Genomic DNA, 13,546 nt, shown 5'->3' on the forward strand with positions numbered 1-13,546 from the left:
AGGGGGGAAGTGCTAGTGGGGAGTATTGGATGGAGGTGTTGGGGGATGTGTCTCATTCCCAAGCACTGGGGAGGGACAGGAGACACTGTGCATCAATCCATGCTGCTTCTCTCCTAGCTGTTCTGAACAGTGAGAGAGGAAAGATGGTTTAGTGCTTAGGGCGCTAACCTAGGACTTGGGAAACAAGGGGTCAAGTCCCTGCTCCGCCACAGACTTCCTGTGTGACCTGGGCAAGTCATTTAGCTGCTCTGTGCCTCCATTCCCCATCTTCAAAATGGGGTTAATAATTCCTCCATACCTCCCTGGGGTGTTGTGAGGGTAAATACAAATAATGTTTGAGGGATGCTCAGATACTATGGTAATGGGGACAGATAAGAACCTAAGATAGATAGTCATCCAGTACTGATCTCTGGGACATACACCCCTCTGAGTTTAATCATGGCTAAGCATCAGGGTAACCTGCCCCTCTCCAGAGCCAAGGAAACTGCACATGCATCGGGCCTCTCTGATGTCATTCCTAGCAGCCAGCATGGCAGAGCCATGGACTGCTCCCGGGGGCTGCGGTCTGGCAGCCACACAAGGTATGTCTAGATTGCAATCATAGGATGTGATTGCAGCTTGTGTAGAGATAGCTTGAGTCCTGGAGCAGTGAAGCCAGTTTAGTGTGGGCTGCACAAACCTACCTGGGTAACTGCCAGGGTAGCCTGTTTTGCTGCAGCTTCACTACTCTGGGACCTGAGCTATCTAGATTAGATTTAAACTAGTTTGGGTATGTCTACTCCCACTGACATAGTCGACCCTGTTACTGCAATTTACACGTACCCATAGACACCACAGGGTTGATGAGTAGACGTCCCCCTCTGCAGGATTACACTAGCGGTTAGTGGGGCCAAATATTGTTTATGTTTTAGCTTATGCCATAGACTATGACTGAGTTACAATTTCACCCTTGGAATTTTTTTAGTGATTGCTTTGTCTTTGAAGTGCGGCTCCCACATAAGTGGAGGGTAAATTCCCATTGACTTCGGTGGGATCAAGATCAGGATCAGTCCCCTTGTCTCTATATTAGCTGTAGCGTTCTTTTTTTGCCATAGATATTTTCCTTCATTAAAGTTTCTGCCCAGGGCAGAAAAAAAATGACATGCTGCTGAATACATTGTGAAATATTTGCATTTGTGAGGCCATCCCCCAATCATTGCTCCTCCTCTGACATCAAGATGACACCATTTATAGAGCAGCAGCAATTACTCTTCTCAGTGATCCAGGACTCGGAAGTAACAATGCAGCGGCCAGCGGTGTGTCACCTGCCAGTAAGTTTTAACAAGAGATACTAATTTTCTCTCAATGCAGTGAGAAGCAGTGATGTTAAATGTAAAGCTATATTTTTGTGCTCACCTATTTATTTTAAAGCTGTCAAATCAGTTCAGCACAGAGTTCTCTGACAACTAAATGTGACCTATTTAGCATCTAAAACTGAGTAGAAAAGAATGTGACAGTTGGGAGGTAAGATGAAATAAGGTAAAACTTCTAAGCAGAGGAGTTTATAACCTAATTTTGATTTTTATCTGTAAACCAAAAAGGGTGTAAACAAAGGCATTTACTAATAACACCCAAATGAAAGAATGTGAAGAACCCAACTGGCTTATTATTTGTGCTCTTTATTTAATTTGTGCATTTCTCTCAGCCTGGGCAGCGAAAATGAATGAATTACTTTAATTTTCAGGTTCTCTGCTCTAATGTTTGGGTTGCAAACGTTGCAGGGGAATTTTTATTAGTTTAAAACCATTGGAATAAAAAAAAACCTGTTGTCATTGGAATTACAAAAAAAGTGACCTGTTGGTTTTAAACTTATTTTTACAAGATTGAACTTTGGGTCAAATCTAACTTCACTCTAATGAATTGTTTGGGATCACTGCTTAAGTCATGGACTTTCCCCTTTTATTTTTAGCATATTCAATAATCTTTTAATTTCGCTTTTCACTGATGCTTGTAGATATAGAAAGCGTTTGGAGGGCTAGACAGGTTTGTCTCTACCTTACTTCATTTTTTCTTCACTGCTTAAGTGAAGTTTCCCCCCCCCCCCAAATTAGTTTTCTCTGATCTTACATTCTTTTCAGGTGTTTAATTCAGTATTTATTTTTGTGTGTGAAATCTCTTCTCTCTTTCCCCGAGACATTCAAGTGGAGATGTCTGAGTTCTGACCTTGAATCTTCTACTAACCAGGACAAGTGACTTCAGTTTAGGTCTTTCATTGTAATCTCTCTCTGCCTCAACTTCCCCATCATTAAAATGGGGTGAATGATGCTTTGTAAAGTGCAGTGAGTTATAGGGAAGGAAAGTGAAAAGTGCTAATTATTTCTCTTGGTTCTTTGCTATCCTGCCCCATGGCCTTTAACCTCTCCCAATCCCCTCCACCTCAGGGTTTCTCTGTACATCTCCTTCATTTTCCTTTTCCCCAGGTCCCCTGTTCCCCCCTCCCCCAAAGTCTGCTTTCCTCAGCTCCTAGAGCACTTTCTCTCTCCAGGTCCAGTTCCCTTCATTCCTTCCTTCCTTGGATTCTCCGTTCCTTTCCCCCCACCCTTTAGGGAGGCCTCCCCTTTCTATCTTGTTCTCTTCCCCCCATCTTGGGTTTTCTATTCTCACATTGTCCTTCTATCATGTGTCTCTCTCACCCTCATTCCCCACCTCCACTGTTATTGGCCCTTCACCTGCCACCTCACTCTCTTCCTCTTGTTTCTCTCTCTCCATCATTGTCTTCCCCCCTCCTGCCTTGGATCCTTTGTTTCCCTGACTTGCTCTCTCCTCCTCCAGTTCTCATCTCCTGTCTCCTGAGTTCTCTCCTCTTCATTTCACACTCCTCTTCACTCGTATTTCCCCAGTCTCTTGCTTTTTTGCACAGGTGATTGCAGAGAGGAATGGGAGACAGGGCCCTCTGGCAGCTGGGAACAATTGTAGTAACTGATCTCCCCTGCACACAGTGACCCCTGCAGACGTAGAGGCAGAACTGCTTCTTTGTTCTGTTCCCTGCTCATTCTCTGCCCTCCACTTCACTGTGCAAGTGCTAAAGGAAAATGGCCAGCTCCATTTCTCTCTCCTTGCAGATCCCATTTGCTTTCAGGGTGAGGGTGACCATATCTGTATGGACTGGAAGATGTGCAGGTGACAGGGGAAAGATGCAGGATCTCACCTGCACAATGCATGTGAGTTACTAGACCTGTATGAGAGAGATGGAGCAGATTCCTGAGCCAGAGGAAACTTTAAATGCACTCTAATCCCATCTAGGCATTTCTAATGCACCAACACCAGGGTACCAAAGCATAGATCCTGAGAATAATCAGACCAATGCATAAGCACCTATAGTTGCAAAGCTGCATGGAAGAGATATAAATATTGACTTCCAATAGAGAGAGGCTTAGCACAAGAGAGGGGTGCGAAGCAAACTCTGGATTTCAACACCCCAACAGTCTGGGGTGTTTGAAATACAAATCCAAAATTTATGGCTTAATCACACAGCTTTTAGTGAGTCTTGCAATTTTTATAATATAAAACGTAAGTGAAAATGTGTTCACTGTTACTAAATAACACCCCAAGCTGTGGGAAATGATGGGTCTAGGTCACACAGAAGTATGACAGGTTAGACTTTCAGGGTACTGCATTAAGATGCACAGTTATGTGAATAATTTGTACACACAATTACTATGATGCATCAAGTGTATAACTGTGCAAATGTAAGCTGTTGGCACCAAAAGCAAACAGATTTACATGCACAACTGTGATACTCACTTGGACAAATTAGACATGCATTTGTGCACACAGTTTGGATGCCTAAATTTTTTGAAAATCTGGCTCCAAAATTATTTTAAAAATCCAAAACTCCAACTTCAGTTTTTTAACTAGGCAACAACTGAGCATAATGCAGTCCTTTATATAGGCCAAGATGTCATCTGATTTTCCTGCCATCTTGCAGTTGGCACATTTATCCACCTGCTATTTTGCCTTCCTTCCCCTGAACTGGGGAGTTAGTGGGTTTCCTGATCCTGATTCTTCCCAGCTGCTCTCTTTAAAAGCCAGAGAGGAAAGCAGCAAGAAGAAAATCCTCCCTGATTCAAAGCAGCTAAGTCAGAATCAAGGATGAGAATGACCTGCATAGCCAGACTTTCAGAGTTTGGGGAGCAGATAATATTGCAGCACCAATTGAAAGGATTACATTCTCCATTAAATCTGGTCTGGTTTTATAGAACTTTATTACATTTCTATAGAAGTGTGCTGGTTTCATTTCGATTATATTCTATGGGACTGTTCTATAAGGGGAATGTTCTTAAGCTGCTGCCCTCTGAGTTTTAGAGCACATCACAGGCAGTTCCCGGAGTATTCAACTCCTCTCAGTCTCCAAAGTTCAAATGTGGGACACATTGTAAGACAATGACCCGAAATGAGGGATGTGAAAAAAATCAAAGGAACATAAGAATCTCTAAACATTAAAGGACTTTTTAAAAACATATATAATGTTGTCTATCACCCCAGTGTCATGAGTCAACTTTTCTGATGTCACCAAATTACAGAAAGCAAGTTATCACCAGATCAGCTTGGGATGGAGGCCAATCTGGGTTTTAAAAGAGGGATGTCCCTTCTAATGAGTTGCATCACACTCCAGTGAAATTTCAGTACCGTAAAAGGTATCCTACGCAACTTAATACAACACCTCCTTCTCTCTCACATCTCTGTTCACTTCTCCAATTCACAGCAGGTAGGAATATGAATTATGGTTGGACCTGTCCAGAGGTGAAAGTAAGTCGGCCCGGTCCGGTGTACCGACAAGTGCCAGTATGCCGTGCCAGACTGGACCGGCTTCCCCGACTGCTACGGGGAGCCCTGGGCCCTTTAAACCTCCCACCCCCCGCCCGCTACAGGGAGCCCTGGGCCCTTTAAAGCCTCCCTACCCCCCCTACCCCCGCTCAGCCCCACAGCCGGAGCCCCGGGGCAGTGGCCACAGCCCCCAGGCCGTTTAAAGCACCCTCCAAGCCCCACTGCTGGAGCCCCAGGGTAGCGGCGGCAGGGCTCCAGTGCTGATTTGAAGGGCCAGGGGCTCCAGCCGCTATGGGGAGTCCCGGGCCCTTTAAAGCGCCCCCCCAAGACCCCAGGGCTCCCCTCAGTGGCTGGAGCCCCTGGGCCCTTTAAAGCACCACCCGAGCCCCTCTGCCGCAGCCCTGGGGTAGCAGCAGCAGGGCTCCAGCAGTGATTTAAAGGGCCCAGAGCTCCGTTGCGGTAGCGGCGGACAGAGCCTGGGGCCCTTTAAATCGCCCCGGGGCTCCAAGTTGCCTATGCAGCTGGTAGCTCTGGGGGTGATTTAAAGGGCCCAGGGCTCCCAGCCACAGCTGGAGCCCTGGGGCCTTTAAATCTTGATTTAAAGGGCCTGGGTATTTAAAGGCCACGCCTCTTCCAGTTGAGGCCATGCCCCCCTGCTCAGGACTCCAGAGTACCGGTAAGTCCTTTAAGTTACTTTCACCCCTGGACCTGTCACACACAAATTTGAATGGTCCTGGATTGCAGTGAAGACAATATTCCACTCTTATAAAGCTGCACTGTTTGAACATTGTTCCAGCTCTGCAAAGTGGTCAGTTGGATGGGAGCATGTACCTTACTTCTACTCATCTTTCAAGAGTCTCATAATTGTCCCCAAACATCTCATGTGCAAATCTTAGATCAACAAAATTGTAAAAACAATGAAGTAATACTAAAATCAACAGGGGTCACTGACACCACTTACACTGTACATTAACCTTTTGTCAATAGAAAGCTGGATAATTTTTTCCTTATGTTCATTTTTAATATTTTACTATTTCACTTTTAAAAAATAATTAACATATGAAATATACCTTGTACTATATACCTCAGATATTTAAATATAAGTATGGAAGGATCTTTACTCTTAAGTAAATGGATTAAAAAGCCTATGGAAAAATATACATGGAACAATGCAACCTATTTAAAATGGAAAGGATATAAAATTTAGCTCATCAATAGATCCCACTTTTTTGATGTCTTTGGTTGATCCCTGAGCTGATAAGTTGTATGTTCTAAAAGGTTCTGAGGACCAATTGCTGAGAATCCGGAAGGACTGGTCTCTTAATCCATTCTGACCTTGAAGATACAGGTTACTTTGTCCAATATCTCAGTATAAAACCTAATGAATCTAATGTATAATCTGGGTATTTATAAAGTACGTAATCACTGTGGTATCCAAGGCATGACGTTCCAGTCTAGGATCACAGTACATTGAATGATCTCTGCTCTCTAATCCAGATTTTGCTGCACTTTTCCTTGTGTTTTTAACCCCCCCTCTTCTCTCTCTGTCATTTTCTGTCTGTATTTATGGAGTCGGTCTTTCTTTAGCCCTGTTGTTGTGGAAAGGATGTTGTGAAAAAGCAGGTCTTGCATCATGCTGTGAACACAGTTAGCCTTGGGCTCATACCGATTTCTAGTGCTGAGGCATCTCGCAGACTATGGCAGACAGCTGACAATGCTGTACCTCCAGCTCCTGCATATTTCACCATGGGCGCAGATGGTTTCATGTCTTTTAATGCAGTTAGGGGGCTGAGTAACCCAGGGAAGTATTTTTCTGAATACCTGAAAATAAAGGTATAACCATATCCATATAGTAGTTCATATAAATTAATATATGGGTGTAGGTGTTTCTGGGGATAATTATGGAGCATAGTAATGACTCCAGTGATGTGTTGCCAATATTTAAAGAAGGGGGTCCCTCAAAGTTGTTCTTCCTCTCCTTGTCTAAACTTTGGGAGCTAGAGGTGTGTATGCATGAAGAGAATAGAAGGGCCAAAGAATTTACTCATTTGTTTCTTCAAAAATAACCCCCTCTTCCTGTAACCACAACCAAGCTGAAAGGAATCACTAGTTGGTAGTGGAGTATAATGAGCAGAAGGTATATAATATAAGTTGATTTCACATTTCCTTGCTGTTGTGAGTTTGTGTCAGACATGTTGGGGCTGATCCTCAGCAGGTGTAAATTGTCATAGCATAGTTTACCCCAACTAAGGATCTGCCCTCTTGGGTCTGATTTTTACATCTTCTGCTCTGTTAGCAAGTAGCTTTAGTTGTTTTAATGTTCCCATTTTGTTTGAGTGGGATAGTACCACCCTGCCAGAACAGCCATGGGGATGTCTCCTGCAGACACACCTGAACACTGAGAAATGTGCTCCAGAGTTTCCAGAAACAGGATTAGGCAACTAGCTCTCCCACATCTCTGGGCCATGGGTCTGAGGCATCAGCCTTCTTAGAGCAGCAGCCTCATCTCAACTGGAACCCCTTAGGGGTAGCACAGAAAAGACCCGACTGGATTTCTTCTCCAGCAACAGAACTTCACTCCAGGGCAGAGGATGAGGTGGACAGCAGAGGGAGAATAAAATTGGAATATTCTTTTTAATCACCAGAACAGCAGATATCATTGCATTCAGTGTTTAACTTCTTGACAACAGAGTGGCAGATTTAAAAAGAAAAATGTACACATATGTATTTTAAAAAGTGTAGGCATTTCAAATCTAGATGACTGAATATAACACGTACTAGATTTCTGAATCAATGAAGTGCAATATAAGTTTCACTCAGGTTGCCTGAGATCCCATCCTTTTAAAAGATCCATAGAGTTTCTTATTGATCATAGCACTCTTTAGGGAAATCAAGAGACTGGGATATCTATTCTTTCTTTATGTTTGCCTGTAGTATTTTGGCAGTAGATACCTTTCATTTGTCATGAAAATACAATGAAAGCAAAAACTAATCAAAGCTGCTTCAAATCAAAGAGAACCAGAATTGCAATTGCACCTGTTTCTATACCCCAAAAACATGTGATACATAAACCAGGCATCCATATGATCATATTGCTGTAACACTTATCCTTCCTCACCCCATCTCCTCCCTACTGTTAGTCACCGTTACTCATTGTGTCACATCTAAAATGTAGACTCTAAGCTCCTTGGTGTAAGGGCTGTGTCTTTTTTGTCTTCTGTGAAGCATCTCTTACACTTTTGAGTGTGAATAATAAGATAATTAAGAATAAGAATTAAAATTTAACTTTTGAGTGTCTGGTTGTGAAGACTAACTTTTGGCCTGGAGGCCAGGATTATCAGACAACAGTTAAAGTGGTAGTTTGAGTCCTGGGATACTCCTGGCTATTGAACACCATGACACAGCATCGGACACAGGAGGTACAAGCTGTGCACCAAAGTGATCAATTTGGTAAAGCAACTCCATCTGTGGACACCTAGGCAGAGTAGGTGTGTCTATGCAAATACGGTCCACTCCTGAAGTCGTTTCCCCACAGGTTGTCACTAGATGTCAGGGGAGAGCGCATTCAGACCCTGCTTACATTCTCCTCACAGCTGAGAATTTGTCATCCCGGCCAGTAGCACTCCATATTAGACCAGGTCCACTAGTTCTCCCCATAGGGTCTTAGGATGCCTACTATGGTTGTCACAAGCCTGCGAGCCAAGTGTATCAGTTCTTCATTAGCCACTTCAGAAACATCATAAGTCAGCCTGTTTACTGGCCTGATAATCCTGTCATACCTATTGAGAATGGGCATTGCTGGGGCAGGGGGGACAACTTTTTGGGCATAGGCCCATGGACCTCCTCTTCTAGTACTGGAGGGTTCAGAGCAGCAGGGGCACCTTCCACCTGTTTGTCCCCACTGTCCAACAACCTAGCTAGGTTATCTGATTCCTGCCTTTCTTCAAGGAGGTCTAGAAGCACTGATTGGGCAGACTTCTTACTTCAGGTTGGTCTCATTGGTGGCATGGATTTGCCAGCAACAGGCCTAAAGCTTCTGCCATGCGGTTTAGGAATGAAGAAGTGAAGCTCTCACTGAGGTCAGCAGATTGAGACCAGAATGTGTTCTCTTCAGACTCAGTCTCAGATGCTTTGGGTAGTGGTGGGTTAGCTCCACGGGGCCCACTACCTGGAAGATGGCTTCGGTCCAGCACCTTTTTGCCACCCAGATCCCATGTCATGGCCTATTTTGTAGGGGGTGCCTACTAATTCTTCCACTGGTAGTAAGAGGTTCCATGTACGGTCTTTATTTTCACTGGTCCCATCTCAGGTTTGATTTTGTAGACTGGCAGATCTCCCCGTTTTTTCACCCCTAGGTAAAGTAGTGCCTTCTGTCAAGTAACTTGTGTTTGCCAGCAACTCCCAAATTTTGCAATAGAACTCTGTCTCCCTATCTGGAGCTCCTGCAAACTCACCCTAGCATCATGCTGGTGCTTGTTACTATCTGTGTTCTTGCAGGCTGCAGACATAGTTAAATGATAAGCATCCCACAACTTATCTTAATTGGGAGACATACTGCTGATGCATCTCAGAGCTATCTCCATCCTCTGATACACCAAAGCACAGATCCATGGGTAATCTGGTTCTTGCCCAAACATCAGGAAATATGGTGTAACTCCCATAGCATCATTCTTTGTGGCACCAAAACTACAACATGCTGGCTCCAAGTTGTCTTCTGCTCTGGACAAAGTCCCCAGCATATTTAACAGAGTTTGATTAAACTGCTCTGGCTGAGGGTCACCTTGTGGTGATATGGGGTTGTCCTGGACTTTTTAATTCTTGCCATCCTGAGCACCACCTTCAGAAAGTAACTTTCAAAATCCCATCACTAGTTGGAATGAACCTAAGCTGGAAGTTCATACACTGAAAAATATTTCTCCCACAACACTCAAGCAATGGTAGTGGCCTTCTGGTCATGTGTTGGATATGCCTGCACATACTGCATAAAATGGTTAGTCATTAATAAAATGTTCCCCATATTCTCTCTGCCTACTTCTAAAGGCAAGAAGTCAATGCATACCAGCTGGTTTGCTGCTGATAATATTCTCCAGATACACAGCTCTAATGGGCAGTTTTCCTTTGAATCCACCGAGCACTTGTCTTGCATTTCTTGTGAACATCCCAGGCCATCCAGGGGGTTGTAAGCATTGCAGCCAGCACTTCATGTTGTGATTCTCTGATGGGTCCAGATACCTCAGTTTTATATGTGCTGCCCTCTTGCCTTTTGCTGCCTCTTGTGGTTCGAATTCAGCAAGCTACCATGCTATGCATTATGGGGTGTTTCATATCATGTCTCTTTATGCATATCATGATAACACACTAAGTGCAAACAAGAAGCAACAGAGGGCAGTTGGGATCATCCACTGCTCCCATTTATTCCTGGCCCCTCACTTATCCAGCAGTGACTCCCCCCTGTATCATGGTGCTTCTGTTACAATCTCCAGATTCATCTGAAAGTTCAGTGAACTGCAGGTCAATTCATTCATCCCCTTTTCCCCATTAAACAGGCTCCAGAAATCAGTACTTCAAGAAAACCCCACAAATTCTCTGAGTTGCCTCTCTTGGCATTCTGTATACTTTGCAGTTCAGTTCTGGTTTCTGAGGAGGAAAGGGGAAGGAAATCTTTGCCTACTGCTTGTGGTGGGTGAGCATTTGCTTTGCAATATCAGCTTCCTCTGCAGACATTTTCATGGGGGGGTAAGGGGGGGAGAAATCAGTCATGTAGACTGAGTGCACATAGAGCAAGGCACAAAAATATTACTAGTGGTCACTGACCATACGCCAGTAATTGATACTGACAAGTCAGAAAAAAATTATAACCTTACAACAGAGATATGGTCTTGCACCAAACCCAAGATCTAAAAACAGCTGTACTTCTGAAATATGAATACAAATCTAGGTTAAAATTTTGCAAATGGCCCTTGTCTTTAAAATAAGCCAAACCAAAATTTCCAACCCAAAAACACACCTAGATTTGGCATGTTGAAAATCCAGATCCAAAGTAAATGGACTAGGCCCATCTCTACTGAAATTGCAAATGAAATGACACATAGTATATTTGCATTTCCCCATTTTTTTTCTCTAGCATATACAGAATATTTCTGCCTGCTACAGATACATATTGATGGAAGAGGAAGACCATAAACAGAACATTTAATTTGTGTTTTGAAAATGTATTTTATTCATTTACTTATTTGTTGCAGAAAAGTGAAATGCACTAGAATCACTTCTGAGCAATTGAGTAATTATGGTTTAAAGTAGGATTATTTCTAAAAAGTATAACTGTGTAAAAAAGGCACCTTCTTTCTCCACAGATCTGTTTGCCTCCCAGTCTGTGTCCAGTCACATTTGTTAGCTCTAGGATCTGACCCAGTTCCCACTAAAGTTGATGGAAAGACTCCCACTGACTTCAGTGACTTCTCATTAACTTCACCTGAGCAGGCCTATCAACGGATACATTCACCACTGTATTCACCATATCCACTTTGATTGAATTGGCCTCATTAGCACTAAAAAAAGTAATTTTCCCACTGTTGATATTCACCCCTTCTTGTCAACTGTTGAGAATGGACCACATTCACCCTAGCTGAATTGGCCTCATTAGCACTGACCCCCCCACTTGGTAAGGCAACTCCCATCTTTTCATATGCTGTATATTTATACCTGTTTACTGTATTTTCCACTCCATGCATCTGATGAAGTGGGTTATATCCCACAAAAGCTTATGCCCAAATAAATTTTTTAGTCTGTAAGGTGCCACAAAGACTCCTCATTGTTTTTATTCACCACTGTGGCAACACATTGTGGCCTACCTGGGGATTAGCTCATGACCAGTCTGATGCTCCCCCTTTCAGTTACTCACTCCATGGTGAGTGTCTGTCTGTCTGTCTCTCTCTGGAGTCAGGTTACTCCCTCAGGGTGATTTTTGTGGCTTAGCCCTCTGGCCAGGTAACTATAATTTTCCCCTTCAGGCATAGTATCAAAGTCTCCATGGATAACCGTCTCAGGTAGTCTTCCACTACACTTCTCAGACTATGCCACTTCCCCAGTGGCTGGTAGGGTAACACAGCCCACGCACTATTCCGGGTTCCAGTAAGGGACCCCTCTACCCAGCAATCTCAGTTTGCTCATTCCCAGACCTTGCTGCTGTTTCCCTGTGCTCCTTACTACTTCCCTTCCTATCTTCTGACTTACCTCTAGGTTACCCATGGAGATTCCTCTGCTCCCTATGGCTATTTTACCACTCTGGGGTTCTTGCCAGAGTCTGTATTTCAAGCCAGGATCTCAGGGCTTGCTCCCCTCTAGAAATCCCCCTTGTCTGTTACCAACTCTCCTCTCTAGGGAATGCCTGCAGAATTTTTCCCTACAGCCCTCTCTTACCACCAACTTCTACTCTATGTCTAGTCCAGCTCTTCCTACAGCTGGGCTTCATCAGCCAGCAAGCCTTAACAGCTCTCGCTCTCCTCCAGGTGCAGCCTGTAACAGGGTTAATTGGCCCTATCTCTCTAACTGGACTTGTGTGCATAGGGACCTCATCAAAAGCCCCAGATGACAAAGATATAGAGTAGGATTTTTTTATTATTTTCCTATTTCTTAGTGCTTTTTTTCACTCCTGTTAAGCCTGAAGAACCAAAATAACTTAAAGAGAGTGAGCTGGATTCTGTTCCTTCTTATATCTCATCAACAGCATTGTTTACTAAGCACCAACCAGTTACATCTGTGCAAACATACTGAAGGCAATGGGGTTGCACATGTGTCACTGAGGGCTCACTCTAGCAAGCAGAACCTTTATTACTGGTGAAAGGCCAGTGAAGGAAAGAACAATGCTTGACTCTCAGAGCCCCGATTGAGTTTTCTGTGCTGGAAGTTTAAAAACAATTTTTTTTACTTGTAAAAAGTTGAGCACTTTTATTGCAGAAATGATTCAGAGACAAACACAGAACCTCACAATGCCATTTTTCAGAATAGAACTGCACCTGAAGGGGAATCTCTATAGTCTCTTTATGTAATGGGTGGGTACAGTGTTTGAGAACTGTGATTCATTCATATCCATCTTTAAGAGTTATTGCAGTTTTGGTAACGGAAAATCAAGTGTCAGATTGCATCATATTCAATACCTGATCCACTATAACTCCCAGATCCTTTCCAGCAGTACTACCACCTAGCCAGTTATTCCCCATTTTGTAGTTATGTATTTGATTTTTCCTTCCTAATGTAAGTACTTCACCCTTATCTTTATTTAATTTCATCTTATTGAATACAGACAAATTCTCCAATTTGTCAAGGTCATTTTGAATTCTAATCCTGTCCTTCAAAGTGCTTGCAACCCTCCAAGCTTGAAAATATTGAATAATACCAGACCCAGAACTGACCCCTGGCAGAACACCACTGGATATACCTGCCCAGTCTGAGATTGAACCATTGATAACTGTTGATAACCATTGATAACTCTTTTGAGTATCAGAGTGATAGCCGTGTTAGTCTGTATCAGCAAAAAGAACGAGGAATACTTGTGGCACCTTAGAGAGACTAACAAATTTATGTGAGCATAAGCTTTCGTGGGCTAAAACCCACTTCATCAGATGCATGCAGTAGAAAATACAGTAGGAAGATAGATAGATATATACACAGAGAACATGAAAAAATGGGTGTTGCCATACCCACTATAACGAGAGTGATCAGTTGAGGTGAGCTATTATCA

The 13,546-nt window shown here is 43.3% G+C and overlaps 1 protein-coding gene across 1 annotated transcript in view; it reads left to right on the top strand.

The window, feature by feature from the left end:
- Positions 1-1,230: 1,230 nt before the first annotated feature.
- LOC125641903 (uricase) overlaps positions 1,231-13,546 on the top strand; it is a 43,935-nt gene continuing 31,619 nt past the window's right edge. Inside the window, exon 1 of the mRNA XM_048862462.2 lies at positions 1,231-1,310. Within this exon, the coding sequence (XP_048718419.2) occupies positions 1,281-1,310 (30 nt within the window). The 5' untranslated portion in view covers positions 1,231-1,280. The remainder of the gene's footprint in view (positions 1,311-13,546) is intronic.

Source organism: Caretta caretta, chromosome 8, assembly GCF_965140235.1.
Source record: "Caretta caretta isolate rCarCar2 chromosome 8, rCarCar1.hap1, whole genome shotgun sequence".
NCBI lineage: Eukaryota > Metazoa > Chordata > Testudines > Cheloniidae > Caretta > Caretta caretta.